Source organism: Triturus cristatus, chromosome 4_2 (genome assembly GCF_964204655.1).
Source record: "Triturus cristatus chromosome 4_2, aTriCri1.1, whole genome shotgun sequence".
Classification (NCBI taxonomy): Eukaryota; Metazoa; Chordata; class Amphibia; order Caudata; family Salamandridae; genus Triturus; species Triturus cristatus.
Genome location: NC_140586.1, coordinates 832,323,268 through 832,347,999, shown reverse-complemented (window position 1 = coordinate 832,347,999; position 24,732 = coordinate 832,323,268). Strand labels below are relative to the sequence as shown.

The following is a 24,732-nucleotide window of genomic DNA, read 5'->3' as shown; positions in this document are numbered from 1 at the left end:
AAAGCACGTACATTTATTTCAATAGCACGTACATTTATTTTACGGCAGCCGCGGCTGGTGGGGCTACGCCCCTACGCCCCAATGGACGCACCGCGGCTGCTATTAGCCAAGTGCATTTTTGAACCACCCCTGTAGCTGCTAGGTTTACTCCTTTTCAACACAACAGCTCTTACTGGCTTCTAAGCCAATTGTACTATACACACAGGAGAAGAAACTTTCTTTATCTTCTTCTGACTGATGTTAGTACTTTAGCTGACTGAATGGATCTTTCTATGCCAAGCCAGATCCAAAACTTCGGCCAATGTAAGATTACGACATGCTAAAAGTCTTTTGTGAACTTTCTTTGACTTGCAATTGAAGACAAATTGACCTCTGATGCAATTATCCACATTGGCTCCAAATTCACAGTTAGCCACTAATACTCTGAGCGCTGCCACATACTCTTCAACTGACTCTTCAGGATATTGTTTCCTTTCATGAAAACTATATCTTTCAATCATCACGTTGGGTTCATTCACAAACTGCTTTTCCAATCTTGCCACCGCTTCTTTAAAAACATTCCAACCATCACCTTGACCCAAAGGTGCAGTCACTGGAGGCAAGTTTTCAAAAATTTCAATAAATGTTGTGCCCAAAAAACAAAAAAAAATTGCTCTTTTCTAATCCGTAGAGAACCCATTTCCACAATTCCTAATAAATAGTTCTCAAAAGTTTTAAACCATTTCTTCCATATTAACACTGGTTTACCTGGTACCTGTAAACAATTGCAGGTTGATTACATAACTGCGAGCTAGCCATGACTCTTCATAATGATGGTTAGACAATAAGACACAGGGCGCAAGCGTAAATTGAAAATATGAATATCTGCAGAGAAACAACAACCAAAATAATAGTTTTGATGAATAATGCTTACAGGAATGGAATTCACAGTATGCACATCATCAGCCTGCAGACAATGCACCAATTTAGTGTGCATGTCACTGCTTAAATAATCCAAACGAGAAGAAAGTGAAGAAAACAAATTTATACCCAAGTGTGCGTATCACTGGCACGCAAATAGCCAATAGAAGGTTCATCTAGGAGGCAAGTGTGTGTATCACTGATACGTGATGATAATAAGAAGAAGTGCTCTCCGGCGAAACTCCCGAAGCCTTCCAGTAGAAATCAAAGATGGCCACCAAGGAGCATAGTCTGCATGCCTTTTTCTGTGGCCAGTTGAGCTTGATACAGAAGCTAACAAGGTTTAACTGTGCATCAAGCAACGTCACACCAGCGTGTCACTGTTCAATGACAATGGCCACGAGAGACTACCTCCTTGGCAGAATGCGCATGCAGGCTTCAACCAAGCACGAAATTCACAAATGGCACAGTTGAGTGCAAGCTCCAACTGCCACAGCGGTAAGCGCTACGGCTGCGCTCAATTCCTTCCAAGGGTTACCTTACACGAAATGCCAGAGGGCATCGGTGAAATCCAGCAGGAGCCTTTATGACAAGCACAATCTTCAACGGTCTTCTACTACTTCCACACAGTTTCTGCCACCTCTTTTCCCCACGATCTCTTCACAGTACAGTAAACTTGATAACTCCTACCCAGTGGGCCAGCACAAGTAATTTGTATCCATTGTAATGAAGCGATGGAGTAATTAAGTATAAAATAAACAGTTTATTTTAGTGCCAATTACAGGGCCCACTGGTGAGGAGAAACACGTACAGCCATCACTAGATCCAACCACTTCACTCCCTGCATTCTACATGACATTGCAAGATGATATAGCAATCATTCCATTCCAATAATGACATAATCTGTGCGTTTTATAAATTTGGAAAAAACTAGTAATTATGAATTTACAGTAAACTTTTTCAATTATATTTGAACTTGAAAAAACAATTAAAGTGCAGGTACTACCGAAACTGCAGCAGAAAAGAAAATATTTATTAAAACACTGATTGTTTGATATTCGCTGCAATTGTTAATTTGCAGCTATCCCCAACCGAATATGAATATTTTAATAAAATCATCGTTCATTAGTGCTGTCAAAGCCTGGCAATAACACAAACACCTGATGACCGCTTAACTGACTTTAATGACGCGAAAGTATGGGAATACTCTGATGAGCAAATAAGGAGCAAAATAAACCTCAAACTACATTTCCCAGCAGGCCGAGCGGTTCCTAGCAAGCCGTGCGGCTGGCGCTTCAACGTGAAGCGCGGTGCTGACGCGAATGACTGGCGTGCGAAGTTTAAAACTTTCGAAGTGGAAGGGCGCGCGGATTTTGAACGCTAGGCCGTTATCTGTCACTGTGTTCGTGGTTGTGTGTGCTAGTGCCACGAGAGCTTCGTACGCCTGCCGCTCTCCTTGTTCACTGTAGGGAAGCCTACCAGCGCGTGTGCACCCCCAGACCGACGTGCTCTCCGCATTGTGACATTAGACGTCAGACGGGCGCAACGACCGCAGCAACTATGGACATCATAATCAGCAGGTTGATCCCTGGCCAGATCGTCAAGATCCAGCGCAGTAACGGTACGTGCCCCCCAACCGTAGGACCTGATCTGCCTACGCCACACCGCTATATCCAATTTTGCTTTTCCAGCGCTCTCATCAAAATCTTATTACGTCTTTATACCCGTAGTGCATTAACCCCACCTCTACAGCAAAATGCACCTCACTCAAACGTGTACACTGTCAAACAGTGCTTTAAATGCAAGTTTAGATGTGCTGGTTACTCTGTCCTAGAGTACCAGTTTGCTGCTCTAAAGTTCCGAAACTCGTCCATTATACGTGTTGAACATCAGCTGAAAGGTGCAGATACTCTCCCATTAAGAAAGTGCATCTATTCTGTACCTGACGGTGACTGTCCCTTTAAAGCAGTTAGATGAACCAATCACGTGTTGTAGGCATTTGAATGGTTCTCCTAAACTTGATGTAGGAGGTGGCCAGATTTTGAGAAGTAAAAATTGGGATAAGCCAGACATAGAAGTAGGACGAAAAGCTTACAATGATCGAGGTGGATATGTAAATCTGGCCCGTCCCGGTTTTGGTGTATTGTATATCTTTTTCTTTCAGGCAGTGCAGAAGGTTAGGTGTAAACATAGCCTTGTAAATGTGTCCCGATATAGAAGCACCTATTTACACGGCTACGTTTAAATAATTTCGGACTTCAGAAGCGCCAGGCATACTTTTCAATTCTCTTTTGCAGATTTAGTTGATATTTATCCCAAAAACCGGTAAATGTATTCAAAATTAGGAAAAACGCCGGTACAGTCCTCTGAAAACTGATAGTTTCTGGGAAATCTTGGATGACTGTTCAACTTAAATTAGGGAGCTCTTTATCCCCCAAGTGTGCTACCCCAAAGGATACGAATGTCTGACTGCCTCCTGGTAGCTCTCCAGCTCTATTGTATTGTTGCACAAAATAATACAGATTTGTGAATGTTCATATGCTTATTTTGTTACCCACTCCTCAAATATATAATGCATTCAACGAAAGTAGATATTTCAACCTTAATTAGACTAACAAAGCCACTTTTCCTAGGTTTGGTGAGAGAAGTTCCCTTCAGGCAGTAATCAAATGAACTTTAAAAGAAACATACTCCACTTTTTCTTCACTAAGGCAAATATCTCTAAAAAAGTTGCGCACGTTTCTTTCAAAGCGCCTATGATTGATTCCCGATGTAGTAAACTTGCTTCACAAAAGCTAGCAAATGAATGACTGTTAGCCAAATTGAAAATCAAAAAGGTGTTTATTATAAGGATGAACCACACGTAATCTCTTTAACGTGTTTATTCTTAACACCCACTGTTGGAAACAGCCCACTCCCCCTCCGCGGGGTGGTGGTGGACCTTCCCGACACAATGGGGTAGCTTGGCCCGAGTGGTCAGGAAACAGGCGCAGTGCTAAGCATACAATATACCCATACAATAACCATGCGTGCATCCGTTCCAAAAACGACTCTACACCGTAAAAATTATGAAAATATGCTTTCTTTATCTTTTTCTCTCAGTTGCTGATTGGGAAAATAAATAACTATCACAATATACAAATTCTTAAATAGAGCAGGTCAAATAAATATTGGCTGTTTGCTGAAATAAATAGGGGTGATCATAAATAACAGGGCATAAATACAAGTGCAATATATACAGACAATTAAATACTTTGAGGTAATAAATACTGTACCAATAAATACTGTACACCAACAAGTCCTGTGGACCTATAAATTCAGTGCAGCAATAAATAGATAAGAACTTAATAAATACAGTATCCCCAATAAATAATTAGAAGTATACAGTACACTTCGTGAATCAGATGACACTTCAATTCTTAAGGGCTGATTTGGCCCAGGCACAGCTTGTAGGGTTGTGGAAGGCTTGGGGGGGGTTCTACTCCCTGGCTGAGGCAAAGGCTGAGGCCTAAACTGAGGTAGATCAAAAGGGGGGAATTCCAATGCCCTGGCTTCCCTTCTCCACACAACCTCTCTAGGTTAGTCCCAGTTCACCCCAGGCACAGTCAGGTGGGTTTCAGCACCTCCCTAGCCCCTTAGAGTAGTCTCTCAGGTCTCCACAGGGCCTTAGGCGCCCTCTACTCCACTTACTGCCCTTTTCTGATGTTCCGACGCCGCTGGAGCCGTGTCGACGCCGTGAGGCGGTTCCGGTTCGGTCTCGGCGGCCTCGGCACAATGTCAGTTCTTTGACGACGCCGGCAGGCGGTTCCGGTCCGATGTCGGTGGCCTCGGTTCGATCTCGACCTCCGATTCGACGGCGTCGGGCAGTCTCTTCACGATGTCGTCTTCGGGCGGCTCCGGTCCGATGGCGCTCTCGGCTCCGATGACGTCGGCCGGCCTGGCCTCGATGTCGACTTCCGGCGACTCCGGGGTGCGATCCTCACCCCCGACCTCCGGTGCTCCTCCTCACAGGCTCCGGGCGACTCCGGAGTGCGATCCTCACTCCCGACCTCCGGTGCTCCTCTACCTCGGTCTCCGACTCCGGAGGGCGGACTTCACTCCTCCGATGACGCCGCTCGCTCGACCTCGGTTCACTTCCTTCTCGACCCTTGGTATTCCTCTCGACCTCCGCCGGCGCCCTCTTACGACCTCAGGCGGCTCCGGGTACGACGTCTGCTACCTCAGTCAGCGCCGCTTCTCCACCTCGGGCTCCAGGTCTTCGGCTACTCGACGCCAGGCTCCAGGGAAACCAGTTCTCAGGTCAGAATCTTGCTGCTTTCTTGGTTCTAAGGCCTGTTCCTGCTGTCCAGGTCCTTAGGATGGTTTTCTTCTGACTTCTTCCCACACAGGGCTATAGGCTGGGATCCATCAGTAGGGACAAGTATCAAGGGTGGGTTTATGGACCCCACTCCAGGCACAAGTTTCCACCCCTGCTGCTTCACTCCTTCCTCCTTCACTGTTGTGCTCCTCTCTCTTCACCAGTCAGGTGCCAACTGCCAGCTCCAACTGCCAACTGCCTCTCTTATCCTCCCAACATTCTAAACGGTTTCCAACTGTCACACAGTTCTGGAATCTCCTGGAAGGTTCTGGAAGGTGCTGGTAGGTTCCAGTGGATGCTGGTGATGTCACAGGAGGCCACCATTTTGTGCTTCAGGCCCTCAGACAGAAGTTTCAGGGGTAGCTAAAATGGCTCCCTGAATCTGTAGCAACACGAAAAAGTCTGGTGGTTCCCAAAAAGGAAAAATTCAAACAGGGTTTGAGGCAAAAGTGGGACAAAATAAATAATGATGAGGAGGGACCACCCAAAGGGCTGACAGGTCTAACACCCACCAAATACACAGCAACGACAGCAGACTTCAGCTCCAACTGTCCCTTCAGTCCCTTGAACACTCCAACCCCATGTCATCACATTCCATGACAGAGCTACAGCTTAAAGGGAAAGCTACAACACATCTTCACATACTCCACACATCACCCCCATCAAGCATTACCACATTCCTCATGACTTTAATGATACGCCTGGGACCAAAATACTTTGTTCCACCTTTGGGAGACCAAGCTGCTTTCTTTACAAACACCAAGTCACCAATTTTCCAAGTAGGTTGACATACTCCATTTTTCATATCAAACCTACGCTTGTAATTCTCTTGATATTTGCTGAGTCTCCAATTCTTCACAACACAACCTCTATCTTTCACACTCAACCAAAGAGGATTTAACTTTGAACCAGCTGTTCTCCCCTTAAGTTTTTCAAATGGTGAACAACCAGTTACACTATTAGGTGTATTCCTATGCGCCCATAATTTCTCCCTAAGGATGAGCTTGAGTGGAGCTCTTCTCTCCAGGGCACTCTGAGCAGAAGCTCTTACTAGTCTATTCATACTCTCAACTAACCCATTTGCCTGTGGAGCATAAAGAGCAGTTCTGTGATGTGTGATGGAAAGTTCTTTCAAAAAATCTGTCATTTCTTGAGAGGTAAACTGTACCCCATTATCCGAAACAAGAACATCAGGTATACCTTCACACGTGAAAGCATCTCTAAGAAATTCAATAATGTTCTTGGTTACAACTGAACCCATACAAGAAGCAGACACCCACTTGGATGTGTAATCAACTAGTACCACCACAAAACTTTCCGAGGGAGACAAAGTGTTAAAAGGGCCTACAATGTCAACAGCAAGCTTTGACCAAGGACGTTCAGGTATCGCAACAGGAGAAAGGGGAGCAGTCCTAACTTTCCTTGACTTGTCATTTCCTGCACACATGACACAATCCTTGACCACTTCTTCCACTTGACGATCTACCTCAGGCCACCAATAAGACTCTCTAACTCTTGCTTTGGTCAAACTACGTCCAAGATGACCCTCATGAGCAAGATTGATAATTTTCTCCCTCATACCAACAGGAGGTATCAGTCTCCCCCCCCCCCCCCCCCGCAAAAGTTCTCCTTATAAAATGTTCAATTCTTCACGTACATTCCAGAAACCTCTCGCACAATTTGGAACCATATCCAGAGCAGGCCAACCATTGACAATGAAATTCATGATGATACCTCTAGCCTCATCATTCACGCAACCAGCTTCCCATTCTTTCTTGTCAATAGCTGACTCTTTCACCCAACAAACAGTGCTGTCAAGGCTATTAACCAAACTTTTCTCCAAAGGCATTCTAGATAGGAAATCTGCTGGAACATTTCTTAAACCAGGTAAATATTCCACCGTAAAATTGTACTCCCAAAGTCCCTCAACCCACCTTTTAATCCTTGGTGTAGTGCTTTCAACGTTCCTACAAGAAAACGTATGCACAAGTGGTTTGTGGTCTGCTCTAACAAGGAAAGGTATACCCCACAAGTAAAACCTGAAATGATTGATAGAACGTGAAGCTTTAGCTTGTTATTGGGCTATCACCGAATAGCGCTCTTCCGCACCCTTCAAAGAGCGAGAAGCAAAACCAATCACCTTCTCACTACCATCCACCACCTGCGATAGCACCGCACCCAAACCTCGCACACTGGCATCAGTAGTTAAAATTGGCTTTTTCTGTACATCAAAATGTCCTAAAGTTGGCATACCTGCAATTTCCTTCTTCACTTTTTTAAAAGCATCTTCACACTCATCAGACCAAATAAATTCCACTCCTTTTTTAAGAAGAACTCTTAATGGCTGCATAACACTCGCAATATTATATACAAACTTTGAATAATACTCAGATAATCCTAAAAAGGATTTTACTTGATCTTTGTTCAAAGGAGATGGTGCTTGTAATATTGCCTCTGCTAAATCAACTTTAGGGCTGATGCCCTCTCCAGAAATTGAATGTCCTAGATAAGAAACAGAAGTAACTCTAAACTTACATTTATCACTTTTCAACGTAAGTCCCCTTTCCCTCAACCTTGACAGAACACAGAATAACACTTCATCGTGCTTATCCCTATCTTGACCATGTACAAGAATATCGTCCTGAAAAAATAAAACAGAATCAATGCCACTCAAAACGTTTTTCATCACCCTTTGAAAACAGGCTGCAGCACTTGCCAAACCAAAAGGCATACAAATGAATCTGTATGCACCTAAAGGAGTTATAAATGAGGTAAGATGTCTAGAATCTTCATTTAACAATATTTGATGGTAAGCCGCAGATAAATCCATTACACTGAATAAACTGGCACCACCCAATTTTGATAAAGCCTCAGTGATGTTAGGTAACGGATGTCTGTCTACCCAGATGCAGTTGTTTAAACTTCTGAAGTCCACACACATTCTGATTTTTTTTTTCCATTATCCTTTGGGACCAAAACTATGGGAGCCAACCATTCAGACGACTCTATCTCTTCAATTACCTGCAGATCTAGAAGCCTATTAATTTCTTCTTTTAAAGGTTCCAACATAAGGTTGGGAACCTTCCTTACTTTGTGTACAATCTGTGTGGAATTTTTCTTTAAAATTATTTTATGGTTAAAACCATTGAGACACCCCAGCTTATCGCTAAATACTTCCAGAAACGTCCCCAAAATATCTTGAACATCACTCTGTTGTGAAACTAGCATAACTAGGTTTGGTGCATTGGGGTTCAGAATGATGCCCAAATCCCTTTGATGACGCCAACCCAACAGGTTATCTCCTCGTTTTGCAACATATATTTTCCCTACTGTTTCTCTTCCTTTGAATACAATGGGATGAATTGAAAAACCAATTAAATCAATTTTCTGCCCTCCATAACCCACCGTATTGATGTCAGGTGTCATAAGTTTGATATCACAAGAACCAAAAGTGGAATACCAAAACTTATCGCTCAAAAGAGTATAAAGTGAACCAGAATCAGCTAACACAGGAACACATTTACCTCCAATGTACACATCACATAAAGGCATGTTAACATCTCCAATGTCTGTTTTTTCATTATTCACTGCCTCAACTTTACTATCTGTGACACAATGTATTGCCAACTGAGAAAACTCATCAGCATCCCTTAACATATTCACTTTGGTATTCCTACACATGCGAGCATAGTGACCTTTTTTCCCACAGCTTCTGCAAATGGTACTTCTGGCAAAACAGTTTGGATAATTCTGTCCATGGTTCTGACTGCCACATCTGGGACATTTAAACTTACTCTCTTTATTAAAACTAAAATTAGCCTTCTGTTTATCCAATTTAACAGCAGGCTTGTCTTGGTTGTTATTTGCTTTACCAACCAACGCAACAAGCGTTTCACATGACGCACTTTCTTGGTCCACTATATTGACACTAGACATAGGAACAGAGGAAGGTGTGCCGCTTCGCATCTCTTTGACCCAAAAAGAAGTGTGTTCAATGCTTTCCATGATCATAATAGCCTCTTTAAGATTAGGATTTTTTGACAGTAATTTTTCCTGAACTTTTGGATCATTGGTGCATCGTACTAGTTGATCACGGATGAGAGAGTCAGATAATTGTTCAAACTCGCAAGTCTGTGCCAAAGATTTTAATGCTGCCACATAGTTCTCAACTCTCTCTCCTTTAGCCTGTACACGCATAAAAAAATTGTCTCTCCATAACCACATTTATGCGAGGTCCAAAATGACTCTGCAATTGCAAAAGAGTCATTTCATACACGTCATTAGGTTCACCTGCACCTCTTCCTATAGGTATAGGATCCAGGCTGTCGTAAATGTTCCTTCCTTCTGTACCCAGGTTGTGAAGTAGTATGGCTTGTTTCCTAATTGCAGAAAACTTTTCACCCCCAATCGCCAACAAATATGAGTCAAAAAGTGGTTTCCATTTCTTCCAGGGAAGTACAGGTTCTCCTCGTTCACTTAAGAACTGTGGTGGCTGACTCATTCCACTTGCTGACGCCATGTCTAGATTTGTCACTGATGTACTCTGTTCCTAAATCTATACAATCTCAATTTGGAGTGATAAACTTGAATAATTGTTTATACGTAGAACTTCTATGGTACAACTAAATTGCTGTCATTTTACTCCTCCACAAAAAAAAAATCAGCTCTTCCTCAGCTGGTACTTGGTACGCATGAGATGATATTGTGAAACAAATTTAATTATTTTTTGCTAGCACTCTCAAACGCATCCTCAAAAAATTTATATGAAGAGCACCAAAAATAAAACCCAAAAAAGAAAATGATGCCAATTTCAAACCTTCCTGAATTCTTATCGATTTTCCAAGAGGAACCCACATCAAATAATATCCTCTCCACGCTTGAGAAAATGTCTTAAGCATCAAGCCAGCATATAACCCTTTGTGAATAAAGGCTTCACACACTGTTTTCCTCCATTCCTGTTTCTTTTGCCAACAAGCGCCGAAAAACTCTGATACATTAGACCAATGTATGAGTCATCTGCATTCCTTGTGCAGCTGCTCATTTAAATAATGGCCTCACGCGCTGACTTCCTCCACCTCTGTTTGCTCATACTTCAATTTCACAGCTGATTCGCTTCATTTATTTCGTGACTCAAAGGCCTCACGCGCTGACATTCTTCGCCTTTGTTTGTTCTTCACGAGCTTGCCGCTGTCATCACGCGCTGCGCTAACGCGTCCGTATTTCAGCTCGCGCTTCACTTTAAACAATGCGCGTTACTTTAAATTTTGGCTTTTTCCTTCAATACACATAAATCTTGCCTGTCCAAATGTACATTCACCAATCTCCGCTCTCCTTTCCAGAGTCACGCAGGCAGCCTTCCAATTCAGCCAAGCATTTAGAAACAGACCAATTTCTTTGTTTCTTCGTTTGCTCTTCAGTGGCACGCTGGGTTTCCTTGGTGGGTGTTCCTTCTAAAATCGTCGCCAGTATTATAAGGATGAACCACACGTAATTTCTTTAACGTGTTTATTCTTAACACCCACCAAATACACCGCAATGACAGCAGACTTCAGCTCCAACTGTCCCTTCAGTCCCTTGAACACTCCAACCCCATGTCATCCCATCCCATTCCATGACAGAGCTACAGCTTAAAGGGAAAGCTACAACAGTGTTGATTCTTCACTTTCTTTGGATGAGCGATAATCTCTCGTTAGCTAGTTGATAGGGGCTCACAAACTTAGCCATGATATCCACCTTCCATAGGATATCATGGCTAAGTCAGTCCTGAAGCAGGTGTTGGGAAAGTAGCGATAACTGGTGTTATCGCTACTTTTCCTGACCCTATGCTTCATAGCGTGGGGCTTGATGATAGGAGAAATGTCGCTTAGCGACATTTCTCCTATCATGTCAGGTCAGGAACGCCCACTTTGCATCTCATTAGAGATGCAAAACTGGGCGTTAGAAATCCCCACGCTAAAGCAAGGTTTCACGCGTTAGCGTAACCTTGCTAATATAGCGATAAAATAATCGCCGCTTTTCGGCCGAAAACGGCCGCTAAAGCGGCGATAATTTTTTTATCGCCTCGTTGTAAATATGCCCCTAGAACTCTAGCCCCTGCCATACCCAGTGTTGCCATCAGTCTAATTTCAGATTTTTATCAGTGATATCAGTGATGATCAGGGTACCCTCTGATCCCACTCCCAGCCTTACACTTTCATTTTTGGGGCACGGGATCGGAGTTCCTCTGTCCCGTTTTTGGTGGCCACACATTACTTTTGCGACCAGCCAATCATTTTTGGAGTCCTACAAACTCGCTAGACACTCTTTAAAGATCCCTGTGGAAAATGCATAGGAAATTGTGTTTTGGAACCATTGGTTTCCTCAAGGCCACACCCAGCTCACTACAAAACGTTCCAGGAAGTATGAGGTGCATAAACGTTTTTTTTTTCTTTGGGCCACTTTTGTGAATTTGTCTAACGGTGCCAAGGTTATCAGCAAATCAAAACATTACTTTCTCGTGGTAATTGGGTCCCAACTATAACTACACAGTGGCGACTGCTGCTATGTAATATATACAAATAAATACACTCCATTCCTAAAACTCTACCTGTCCTTTTGAAATGAATAGACCGCCAAACCTAAAGTTCTATCATCACTAATTTACCAGGTATGTGTAATACCAAACTCAAGCGCACCACATCTGCAAATAATGCATTATTGGAAACAATACATAATTTGAACTAACTGTACTCAAAATCTCCAGTTATGTATCTAGGTCCTTGAATGTCCTAAAAAAAAAAAGCACACCTAAACATGGGGTGCATCACATTCAATCCCCTGTTGGCTATGAAGCAGTGCTGCTGCCAAGATAAATCTGACTAATTTTTGACCAACCCCTCCCAATCTGTCCAAAGAGTACAATAAATAAAACCACCCACTTCTCCCAGAACAAATTGCCACCACGCCTTTGATGCAGGCCCACCACTATTTCTCTGGGCTAAATGTAGCTCCTGCAGAGCTGGCACTTTATTCTGGCCCATCATCACTTTTTCCTGGAATGAGCAATAAAAAGGTTCTTGAACCCCATTTCATCCAAAGCTTATTTTAGGTCTCACCTAGGCACCGCTTGCTTTGTCTCTTCAAGACATGCTGTATTCAGGTATGGATGTGAAGCTCCGCTCACTCTGCACATTTTTTATTGGCTTGCGTCATTGTCCTTTGTAAATGTTGGCTTCGATTGGTTAATAGGCTTATTAGTCTCTCCTTAGTACCTCTCTTTACTCTGTTACCTCCCATGAAGACTGGCCCTCTTACATGTGTCCTTACTCGGGAGCTTTCATTAGCACTTCAGAGAACTATTTACTTAATGTAAGCAGCACTCGCTGGACTCCAGCTTCAGCAATGGCAGCCGCTTCCTGCCTAACAGACTTGGCATTTGCATTTCTTGGTTTCCTAATCATCAGATGCGTTCCAAGGGCATCTGTTCATGGTCTTCTACCTCCTGTTATGTTTACCTTGTGGTCGGCTTGTTTACTTTGAACTGCTCTTTAACGATTCTATGCACCATTTGTTTCAGATTCGCCACTTTTTCAATTTATTTGTTAGGAGTTTAGTTTTATTTATTTAGATTGCTGTGTTTTTTGTACAGCAGACGCCGATACTTTAACCTGGTCCCCCAGGCACAAGGTCAGTAGCTCTGTAAGCTATGCCATTTCATTAGCTTCACAAGCAAACTTGTTTTTGTACTTATCAGGCGCCCGGCAGCTCACAAGATCCATTGTGTTCATACACCACACTATTGTCATAAGCAGGCAGGGGCTGCTGCCCACTGCATTATCTGGTTTCTGCCTAACTGCGTTGCAGGAGGGGCAGCGCTCGGCTTTCCTCGCCTGTTGGATTTAAAACAGCAGCTCATGGTTTGCTTTGTGGATTTAAAAAAAATAATAAATTTGTGTCCATCCTGGATATCTTCGCTGCAGGGGGGCAACCGGCTGCGGGAATGTCTTTTGAGAAGTGTCAAGTAGCAGGATGGCTAGGGCTGCCTCGTCTGGCTGCATATGCCCTGCTGTGTAGCAGACTAGTTTCTCCTCACTCGCCCTTCTAAAGATGTATTTTATTTGTATTTTTTAATTAATGCATAAATGGTAGTGATATACTCAGCGGTTACAATTCATAGTGTACGAAAATAAAGGCATTACAACAACTAAAGGAGCGACGGAAATCAGAGTAATGCATTGTTTGGTTATCCCCCATCCTCCCCCCTCCCTCCCTGCCCACCCCTTTGGAGTTGCCCTCACTCCGTTGTCTTTAGTTCAGGTATAGGTTGTTTTGTATTTAAAACTTCACCGATTCTTCTCAATCCATCTAGTCAATGGTGCCCAGATCTTTTACTCGGGAGCGCTGTCCCCTTCTTGCATGTATGGCCTTTTCAAAGTTATATTTTGCAAGTAACCGAGAAAGCCATTGCTGGAACCCAGGGGGATTAGGATCTAGCCAGGCAGATGCTAGACATCGGCGCAGAATCGCCATTCCAATAAACACTAATTCTTCCCCGGGCTTCCCCTGCATGTCCTGAGCTACCCCTATTCCTATCAAAGTTGCAGTGAGAAAGCAGTCCACTCCTAAGGCCTCTTGGAAAAAGCAGGTGATTTCTTGTTTTATGTTACTCGGTGCATCCCAGGAGTCAAACATGTGGCTAAGATCTGCCTGAAATAAAAACGCGACTAGGGCAGAGAGTTCCTCTTCCCAACCCCCATTTAGCAATCCTTTTTGGGGTATAATACAGCGAAAACATGATTTATAATATTGAGCCTGGAGCGGGGCTGGAATTAAAATATTCTGTGCTAACTTGGCTGGAATGAAAAATTAAACTTTCCGGAATTCCAGTCTCATTTTTCCACTTTGACGCCCGATCTTCCATGTCATCTGACATCATGGAGTTGAAAAAATTAGACCATTCCAATAGTTAGATCTCTACTCTTTCTCAACGTATCTATAATATCATTATTGGCAAATCCTAGTGGGCCTCCCCCTTTCTTACTTAGAAAATCCCAAACTTGTAGATATTGGAACAAATCTCTCCTATCTAGCAGGAACGATTCTCTAAGATTGTCGAAGTAGACAAACTGCTGCGCCAAAAATGTTGTCAAGCTTATTGAGGCCCGTTTCGCACCTTTTTTTGAAAACTGGGCCTTTAAAAATTTCTGGCAGGTTAGGGTTGTTGCAAAGTGGTGTGTAAAAGTTTAATCGACCCAGACCAATTAATTTCCGGACTGATTTCATAATTCTAAATCCCCCTTGTAGCGTTTTGAAGTGGACCTTCTTAAAGTGATTGTCATTTAGATATAGCCAGACCCACTCCTCTCCCCATCACAAGTTCCAGCGGGGTCGGAGTTTCTCCTGTCAAGTTATCCCTCGTCTTCTCCTGTATAAGCACTAGATTATACAGTATTGTAGTAGCCCAGTAATATAATCTAATATTTGGTAGGGCCAGACATCCCCTGTTCTTGGGTAAAGAGATTTATATTCTCTTCTAGGTCTGGCATATCCCCAGATAAACCGAGAGAATAAGTCCTCAATTCCTTCAAGGCATTTGGTGTTAAATTCAAGTGGGATTGCGTGCAACAAATACAACATTTTGGGGAAAAACAACATTTTGATAACGTTATATCTACCTATGATGGATAAGTGTAGATTATGCAATCTCGCCAAATCTGGTTTCGTTTTAGCGATTAGTGGCTCAACACTGTCTCTCACAATGTTATCGATGTTTGCAGAGATATCGACACCAAGATATATTGCATTTTTTACTACTCGAGTGTCGTTAGTAGTGACGTTCTCATTGCAGACCATTTGTGTTTTGCTACGATTGAGGGAATACCCTGAGTGTCCCAAATCTCGCCGCTTCTAGTTTGATTTCATCTATAGCTGCATCAGGATTAGGAGTCACTAACGCAATATCATCGGCGTATGCCAGAACTTTGGTTTCCTAGCCATGGGTTACAATAGGTCTAATAGCCCTGTTGTGTTCTAATTGGCGTAAAAAGGGGTCTATATATATTGCAAATAGTAGCGGCGAGCTTGGGCATCCCTGCCGGGTGCCTCTGGTGATTTTAAAAGCATCTGTAAATGCTCCATTAATAAATAATCTTGCTGTGGGACAAAACTAAAGCATTTTGAAGGCCTGTAAAAGTCCACTTCCTATTCCGACCCTTGATAGTCTCCCATAAAAACGGCCAGGAGACTGTCAATGGCCTTTTGCTGCATCTGCAAAAACAGTTGATGGACCGAATGCAGAACAATGTCATACGTTCACCCCAGTACAGAGATCTGGGCCTAAATCCATCGTTTTTTTGCTCACTGTGCCATTCCAGTTTGAACCCAGCCATATGCAAATTAGTCTTGACCCTGTGCCTCATAAGAACAGTCCAGCCCGAACTGACAATCCAGATCCTCCCTGGACTGGAAACAAGCATCCTAGGACCGGTTTCGGGGTTTCACCCCTCTTCAACCAGGATAGCTTGATTCCAGTGGCATGGAGAGCATGGGACCCACGTCTGGGCATACCCTTCCCACTCGGGGTGACAAATGCTGCATCTAACAGTATTCATGTGATCGGATTCCTAGAGATGTTTGCAGCATCGAGAAGTGAAATAACCCTTCTGATATGATCCGTTGTCCCTCGCCCAGGAATGAACGCATGTTGTTGACTGGAGATAACCTTATGAATAACAGAGGTCAAGCGTGTAGCCAGTATTTTAGAATACATTTTACTGTCACTGTTAATTAGAGTTATGGGACAGTAAGATCCGGGTTCCGATGGTGTCTTATGTTTAAGAAAAACAATCACTTTAGCCTGTGACCAGGATTCCGGGGGTCTGCCGCCACTGAATACATGCGTAAATAGCTGCGTCATGCATTCCTTCAGCTGAATTGAAAATGTTTTATAAATCTCAAGGGGTATGCTATCTAGGCCCGCAGCCTTACCGCTGGAGAGACTGTTGATACACAATAATATCTCTATCCGTTGCGGGAGTTCGTCCAACTGAAGCTGATCCTCCTGTGAGAATCATTCAGATGGGATCTGATTAAGGTAAGCCACAACGTCCTCCAAGTTTCCTGCCGTGTCCTCACAGTACAGCTTTTGATAATATGAATGAAATACTTTTCAGATTCCAGCTGGGTCTGAAATCAAGCCTTTATCAGGGTCTTTGATTTCTGCAATTATATTTCGAGTTGCTTTTTGCCTAGCTCTGACAGCAAGATGATGACCCACTCATAAGCTTTCTCCCGCCAAGCTGACGGTTTGTCCGCAGCACCTTTAGCTATTATCTCCATAGCTGCAGACTTGGCCACTATTGCTTTTGCCTGTGCGTTCTCGTGATCCGACCCAGTTCTAATTGCTGTGATCAATTCTTCTGCAGCGACTAATCTGTCCTGAGTAAAAATTATCGTAGCTAGTCTTTTTTTTTTGTTTTTTTTTATTTTTTATTTTTATTCCGGGATACTGAAAATCTGTGTTTCCCCACATATTCCTGCTTTAAGAGTGTCCCACACAACTTCGATTCCAGCACTCCCGACATTCTCCTTAAGAAATTGAGGAATCCACGCCCTCATAGTCGCACAATCCTCATTGAAAAGATGGGTATGTTCAAAATCAATTGAAGGCACCCCCGCCCTTAGATCCTTTCCCCTAAAGCTCTACAATTGGGGGATTGTAGTCAGCCAATATCCGAGGGGTTCTCTCAATTGAGCACTCATGGAATAAAGTATGAGACACTAATATAAAATCTATTCTTGCATGTTTGTTGTGTGGGTAGGAGAAGAACGTAAAGCCAGATCTGTAGGGTTCTGCCAGTTCCAAAGAACGGTAAGTGCGTGTTCCCTACAAAGTGCCTTTAATGCCTGGAATACCTTAGCTTTACGTCCACTGTAGACCCATCCTGATTCTGCGCTTATACTTATCAGGGGCATATTTATATTAAAATCCCCACAGACTATTACTGGGAGTGGCCAGGCAGCTAACTCGTTATTATTGTGGAGAAACACTGTTGGGTCGTCTAAGGTGCTGCCATAGATGGAGCATATAGTGATAGGATCTCCATTATTCCTGTGGCATTCCGTGATTACCTATCTACCGAGCTGATCCACTGTTGTGCGCCTAAATTGTAAATGGGGATTAGCTGTCAGGATCGCAACCCCACGTGTCCGTGTGCTTTGATTCGTGGCCCCCACTAATGCATACCCTAATGTGTATAATGTGTCTGCGCGCTTTCAATATGAGTTTCTTGCAAGAAGATTACATCGGCCTTTAATTGCCAAAGTCCAGGTGCTGTATACTGTCTTTTTTGCGTCAATGAGGCCGCATAGATTGATTGTAGCTACGCGTAACTGTCATTTATGTTACCTGCCAGGTTGTATCTAGAGAAGAACAAAACACCTACATCCCTGCCTCCCGTTGTACCAACCCCCCCTCGAGCAGCAGTGCTTCCCCCTCCCACCACCTATAACTGAGGTTAACTGGCAAAGCTCAAGCCAGGGTAATGGCATCCAAGCAATCAAAACCCCGCTTCCACTCGCCAACTTACCCCCTCCCTATTTGTGTCCTCTAACTGAAATGGACATGCATGCAAAACAACATAAGAGAGAAAAAAGAAGAGCAAACAAGAGCATATACAAGAGTAAGAGCATTCTGCATATTTGCGTTCAAGGGTAATGTTGGTTATTAATGCAACCTAGACTCTGAACGATCCGGCCTGTTACCCTGTCCTTGTATAAACATGTGACTTTAAGTGAAAGTAAGGGGAAGGAACGATCAGGAGGAATAGATATGTACGACATTAACATTCTGGAGATCAGACTTTTCACTGCAGTGTATTTTAAAAGTACTTGATCCTTAAAGTTTGTCCCCATTGGCAGATATGCTTGGGCCTGTATTTCAGAAATAACTGCGCAAGGTCCCCTTGTACAATATCTTCAACCGTGCAGGATTTCATTACAAGACCGGAGGCTGACATTATGCATTAACTTTTATTGCTGCCCAAGATATGCAGCCCTTCAAAGTGTAACCATTACATCATAAATAAAAACATTCCAAGCAACATAACAGTGCCATAGCAACTAACTATCTTCCTCTTTTATTTGCTGCTCCTGGACAGTTAAGTACGACTTCTTATTAACTCCTGACTTTTATGTTATAGAGTATTTATAACTTATTTATACATGATTAATATCAATTGGCCATATTCTTTGAATAATTTGACTAATTTAGATTGTTTCCTTATCAACTTTAGTTATTTATAAGAAGGTTTACCAATTTTTTTTCTCAAAACCTAAACCGTTGATCAATACCCTAACAGGTAAGTTTATCTACCTCCAATCTCCCCTTCCAATTTATGGTCTGGCCCTTTTACATTATTTCCTTTTGCTTATAACCTTTTAACACTGACTCCACAAATTTATTGCCTTGTTGTTTTTTAACACGTCAATTTTCATTGCCCTTTTGATGTTTATCCGGGTTACGCAGTCTCAGGAGATTCGCGTTCAAAAATTGAAGAGCTCCCTAAAGGAAGCTGTGGAGGCAGCACTCGCCAAAAGGAAAAGAAATACTCAAAGCGAGGACCAAGCTCTGTCTTCAGATGAACACATCTCTGTTCCAATGAAAGGCGACTAAAAAATGTAAACATATTGAACCACAGAGTAGCCTACGCACTACTACAGATGACAGGATCTTATCTATTGCTAGTCTGTGCGCTACAAAAGACCCAGTTGTCCCGAGCGGGGCACAAAGAATGAGCGACCTGAATGGCGCAAAAGGCACGGGTGTCCCTCGCTGCACAATAAGATCAGGTGCACCTCACGGCACAATAGACCTCATCGAAGATGACGATGACTACCTGTCTTCTAATGATATGATGGATGAGGACGATGAATACATCTTTGACCCCCAAGAAAAATTGGAGGATGACTTCGATGAAGATCTGGGGCAATCTAAAAATAATAACATCCTTAAAGACCCATCTGGGTCAGAGATGTTTAACCCTTCTAAGATTACCCACCCTAGAGGCTCGGATTGGTGGCCTTTAGATCACGTAGGCAAAGCATGGATTAGAAAACCCTTGGAAAGAAACTCTCGGAACCTGATGAGGTCCGAGTGTCCAAGACCCTTTTTGGACAACAAGGCCGGATTGACTCCCAACCTAGACCCTGAATTGATCAACTTCCTGTTTAAGACTGGGAGGGATCCTCGTAAGGGCCTGGAACGTTGCCTTAAGCAATGTCAGGATAAACTCATCGACACCCTTGGCCCCCTTGCTAGAATTCTAGATCTAGCCGAGGAATCCTCCATAAATGGTACCCCCGGTGAATACCAAACTCCTTCGCGGTTCGAGCCAACGCGCAATTTGCCTCCTCGGTAATGCCAACCTGACCTCCGAGAGACGCAGAGCCATCCTAATGTGCATGAATCCCAAATTGGGGGATCTGGCTAACAAAGATATTAAAGGAGACCCAAACGGCTTACTCTTTGGAGAGGCCTTTATTAAAACACTTGGTAATTACGTCTTCACTTTCTCCGCTTTTAACAAAGCACAATCCAATTTGAGGCGAATGTTCGGAGGAAGAGTTTTTGGAAGGGCTGACAGGGGAGGACCGGCTGCCAGCCGAGGATTCAACAGGTCCTCATACCATCAAAACCAACGCGGCTACTTGAGATACTACTGGGGAAACAACAACTTCTATCCCCAGAGAGGCCGCAACACTCGAGCACAAGGTGGAAACAGTCGTGGAAGATTCCAGGGACAACAAGGTAAGACCCTCTCTTCCCTACCAAAGGTAGGGGGAAGACTTTCCCTTTTCAGCCACAATTGGTCCAACATAACGAACGATGCCTGGGTCCTAGAGACTGTGAAGAGTTTCAAAATAGATTTCATTACTACCCCTTACCTGACCAAACATCCTAGGGAACTTACCCTAAACCAGGAACAATCCTCTTTGGTAGATGCAGAGTTGAACCAAATGTTAATCAAAGGGGTGATTATCATCGTGTCGGACGCCGAACCAGGCTTTGTGAGCACAATCTTCCTTGTAAAAAAGAAAGACAAGGGATGGCGCCCTGTTATAAATCTAAAGGATTTGAATAACTTTCTTGTATACAGACACTTCAAAATGGAGGGTATACACCTTCTGAGAGAGATCCTCCAAGAGAGAGACTGGCTTATAAAACTAGACCTCAAGGACGCATATTTTACGATCCCTATGGATCCAATATCTCAAATACTTGAAATTTGTATGGAGAAATACAACTTGTCATTTTCGGTGCCTCCCTTTCAGTCTATCCTCCGCTTCTTGGTGTTTCACCAAGATCCTGAGACCAGTAGTCTCCTCCCTAAGGAGAAGAGGAGTTTGTCTTATTATCTACCTAGACGACATCTTACTGACGTCCCAAAGCAAAGAAGAACTTCTAACTCATATGAAAAGGACTGTGGATCTCCTAGAAAGTCTGGGTTTCATCATCAATGTGTAGAAATCCATTATGACCCCTTCTCAGAACCTACAGTTCTTGGGTTTTCAGGTGAACACACCTCCTAACTCCATTACAACTTCCCCAGAAGAAATTATCAAAAATAAAGAAAGAAGTCCCTTATGTTCTATCCAAGGACTCGGTCAGCCTGAGAGAACTTGCAAGGATAGTAGGTCTGTTATCTTCATCCATTCAAGCAATTTCACCGGGACCCTTACACTACAGGGCCTTACAGAGACTAAAATCTTCAGGTCTGAAGAAAGGCCTTTGGTATTCGGACCATGTTCCCCTGTCAGCTCGAGAGGACCTTCTATGGTGGCGCAACAACTTGGGCAGTTGGAATGGAAAAGCAACATTCGGGAACACCCCCGACCACACATTGGAATCCGATGTGAGCAACCTAGGCTGGGGTGCCAGACTTGGGAATTTAGAAAACTGAGGGAAATGGTCCCAAGAGGAACTTTCCTTACATATAAATTGCCTAGAAATGATGGCCAGCTTCAACACCCTAATGAGCTTCAAGCTAATACTGAGAAACAGCGTAGTTCTTATCAAATTAGACAACTTTACAGCTGTTTCCTACATCAACCGCTTAGGGGGAGCCAAGTCAAAACTTCTAGCAGATCTAGCCAAGAAGATATGGTATTTCTGCTGGAATCAAAAAATAATTCTGAGAGCCGAATTTATCCCAGGTCATCTGAATACAAGAGCAGATTGGAACTCGAGGTTACTGAAAGACTCGAGCGACTGGAAGCTGAACACTTTGGTCTTCCAGAGGCTTAAAGATCTTTGGGGCCCTTTCGAGATAGATCTCTTTGCCAGAAGACTGACCTTTCAAATAGATCGCTTCTTCAGTTTGAGACCAGACCCTCTAGCATCTGCAGTGGACACTCTTTTACAACCATGGGACACACCAAATTGTTATGCCTTCCCTCCTTTCGCATTAATTCAGAGAGTACTCTTGAAAGTTCGAATGGAGCGCTGTCACGTTGTTCTAATTACTCCCTTTTCAGAGTTCTCAGATATATGGTTCCCAAGCGTGATGGAGTTGCGATAGAAACGCCACGATTTATCCCAGGGAGTTTAGACCTCCTTCAGGGCCCAGAGGGAGAGATGCACCCTTTTCTCTTAGAAGAAAAAATGAACCTTCTTGCCTGGAAGATTTCAGGGGTTCAAGAAGATACTCTGTCCTTTCAGGAGAGGCTAAAAACCTTTTGGACGAATCTTGGGCTCCAGGAACAAGGAGAAGATACACCGTGGCTTGGAAAAAATGGTGTAGTTGGTGCCTGGAACGGAATTTGGATCCCGTGGACGCACCTGTAGTTGAAGTAGCTAATTACTTAGCGGACCTTTTTAAGTCTTGACCTTTTTAAATCTTGACTTTGCTATAGAGCAGTTAATTGTTACAGATCAGCAATTTCTGCAGGGCATTCCTTATTAAATTACATTTCTATCGGTACTGACACCCTAATACGTAGAGTAATGAAAGGAATAAGACTCAAACGTCCACCTAAGGCCAAATATTATTCATTATGGAACTTAAATCTTGTCTTTGAGCTCTTTTTATCTTGGCCTGATAACGCTTCCCTTACAAAAAAACAACTCTCCATTAAGTTAGCTACTCTACTTTGCCTTGTATCTTTCAGACGAGTTTCAGATGTTAAAGCATTGGAAATATCTAATAGATTTTACTCTCCTGATGGTGTATTATTTGAAATATTGAAAAGAACCAAAACCATGTGTGAAAATATTTTCTACCCTCTTTTTTTGACTGTCCCAAACTTTGTGTGGTAAGTTGCATGAAAGTTTATGAACAAAGAATGAACGTTTTTAGACCTATAAATGAAAACCAATTGCTGATTTAATTTGTTAAACCCTACGAGGCAGTCTCTTCTGCTACTATTTCTGGATGGGTTAGAACAGTGATGCTGGAAGCAGGTATAGACGGATCTAAATACGGTGCACATTCTTCCAGGTGGGCTATGGCCAGCAAGGTTTTTTGGGGTGGAGGTTCACTTTCAGATATCCTTAAAGCAGCAGATTGGTCAAATGCTTCCACTTCTGTTAAATTCTATCTTAAACCTGTAGAACATATAAGCAATGTAGCATTGCAAAGCTTTAAACTTGCATAATGTAGCCTCCGGTCTTGTGATGAAATGACGATTCTCCATTTATCATGCAGAGAGAATCTTGATTTCATAAAAGACAACAGAGGCTGACATTATCCCTCCCACCACTCCCTGGTGGATGAATGATTTTTTTGTTCTTCAAATATTTTATTCTACCAGTACTCTTTTCTTTTTCAGGCTCAACTTCCTAAATATTTCAGGAGGACGTCTAACATGGAAGAATCATTTCGCAGCTCTAAGAGGAAGATGGTTAGTTGCTATGGCACTTTGTTATGTTGCTTTGAATGTTTTCATTTATGAAGTAATGGTTACACTTTGAAGGGCTGCATGTCTTGGCAGCAATAAAAGTTATTGCATAATGTCAGCCTCCGTTGTCTTTAATGAAATCAAGATTCTCCCTGCATGATAATTGGAGAATCCTCATTCTGCAAGTACACATCAGCTCCAAGTTTTTGAAAAGGAGCTGTCTCAACCTCCATCTACGCTCAACCGTGACGTGGGCAAAATCAGGCCGGGTAAAGAAAATTATTCTGTTCAATTCTTCCTTGCGGATGCTGAGGCGTGGTTGTAGGGCACTTTGAGGGTGTTAAGGGGAATCTGTGTGCAAGCTGAAGCTCTTTGTCCCAGTCCCAAGTGTGTAGTTCCGGGAAAGCTCCCTTGAAAAGCGTAGTCATAAAGCTCTTGGGATCATTTCCTTCCACTCTTTCCTGGATGCCTAGGATAAGGAGATTTTGGCGCCGTTGTCTATTTTCTTGTTCTTCCATCTTCCACATTAGATCCTTGTTCTGCCCACCTTCCTGACGGTTCCTTGCAGTTTTTTAGGGGCTAGGCGTGAACTGAGATTGTCTACTTTAACCTCCTGGAAGCTCTGCCAATGCGGGTTCATTATTGGCTCCCCGTTCTCCTTCAGTGCTGCCTGTGATAGTTCGATTGCTCCCTGAAGCCACAGTTAGATTGGATATATCTGAAAGTTATGATGTTGAGCAGTCCCATTTAAAATCTCCTGCACTTCCTCTTTCAGGGGTCTCACACATTTTTCTCCGATTCCCTTTTTCCTTTGATTTTCTTTTTTTTCTTCTTTCCTGACCCATATTTCTTGTAGGTGGGTCTGAATTTGAGCTACTGTTCTAGTTATTCTCCTCTTCTTCACTGGGGGCCGATATGCTCCGATCTGAATGTTCTTAATCGTCGGTTGGAGAGTAGAACTTCTCCGTGTTGTCAGGTATTTTGGGAAGTGATGATGGGATTTCAGTCTCTCCCCGCGTTACTACTCCCGGGTCTGCCATGTCTGCAAGGGGTTCTTTATTGATGATCCCAAGCTCCTCTCCTGTAGTGTCTCCTGTAGTGTCTTTGTGTTTTTGGAGGTCATCAGTCATTACATTATTATACACATCATTCTCAGCACCAGTATAGGTAATTGGGGTTGTAAGGAGAGTCGGGTTTATTATAACCTTGCGCGCTGTGGTGAGGGGGTCTACCAGAGCATCGCCTTTCATTTGGTTATTCAGTCCCCTTCCCTCTCCCGTTTCTCCTCCTGTCCCATTTCATGCAATTTGTATCCCATTCCCTCACTTGGCGCAAAGCTGCTTGTGATCAATGGTTGACAATTACCGGGGTCTCTGAGGCCTTTCATCTGACTTTTTTTCATAGGATTATCAGTTTTGTCAATTTTGCCTGCGCATTCACTTTTCTCCTTGCTCCTAGCGCCACGTGAGTCCAGCCGTTTTTGTCCATTTTCGGCAGTCTCCGCGCTAGGTTGTAATGCAGCAGTCAGTCATATTGGGTAGTTGCAGAGTTTGTTTTTAGCGATTTGGCCCCCCGCCCAGGCATCCTTACTTGCTGATGGC

General features: G+C 43.2%; 1 protein-coding gene across 2 annotated transcripts in view; it reads left to right on the top strand.

Annotated features, from left to right (window-relative positions):
- The first annotated feature begins 2,188 nt into the window (after positions 1-2,188).
- The window catches only part of KIF2C (kinesin family member 2C), a 1,365,901-nt gene continuing 1,343,357 nt past the window's right edge, over positions 2,189-24,732 (top strand). Inside the window, exon 1 of one of the 2 annotated variants that reach the window (XM_085602797.1) lies at positions 2,189-2,521. In XM_085602797.1, the coding sequence (XP_085458923.1) occupies positions 2,461-2,521 (61 nt within the window). In that variant the 5' untranslated portion in view covers positions 2,189-2,460. The remainder of the gene's footprint in view (positions 2,522-24,732) is intronic. The other variant, XM_085602796.1, reaches the window with a different exon arrangement.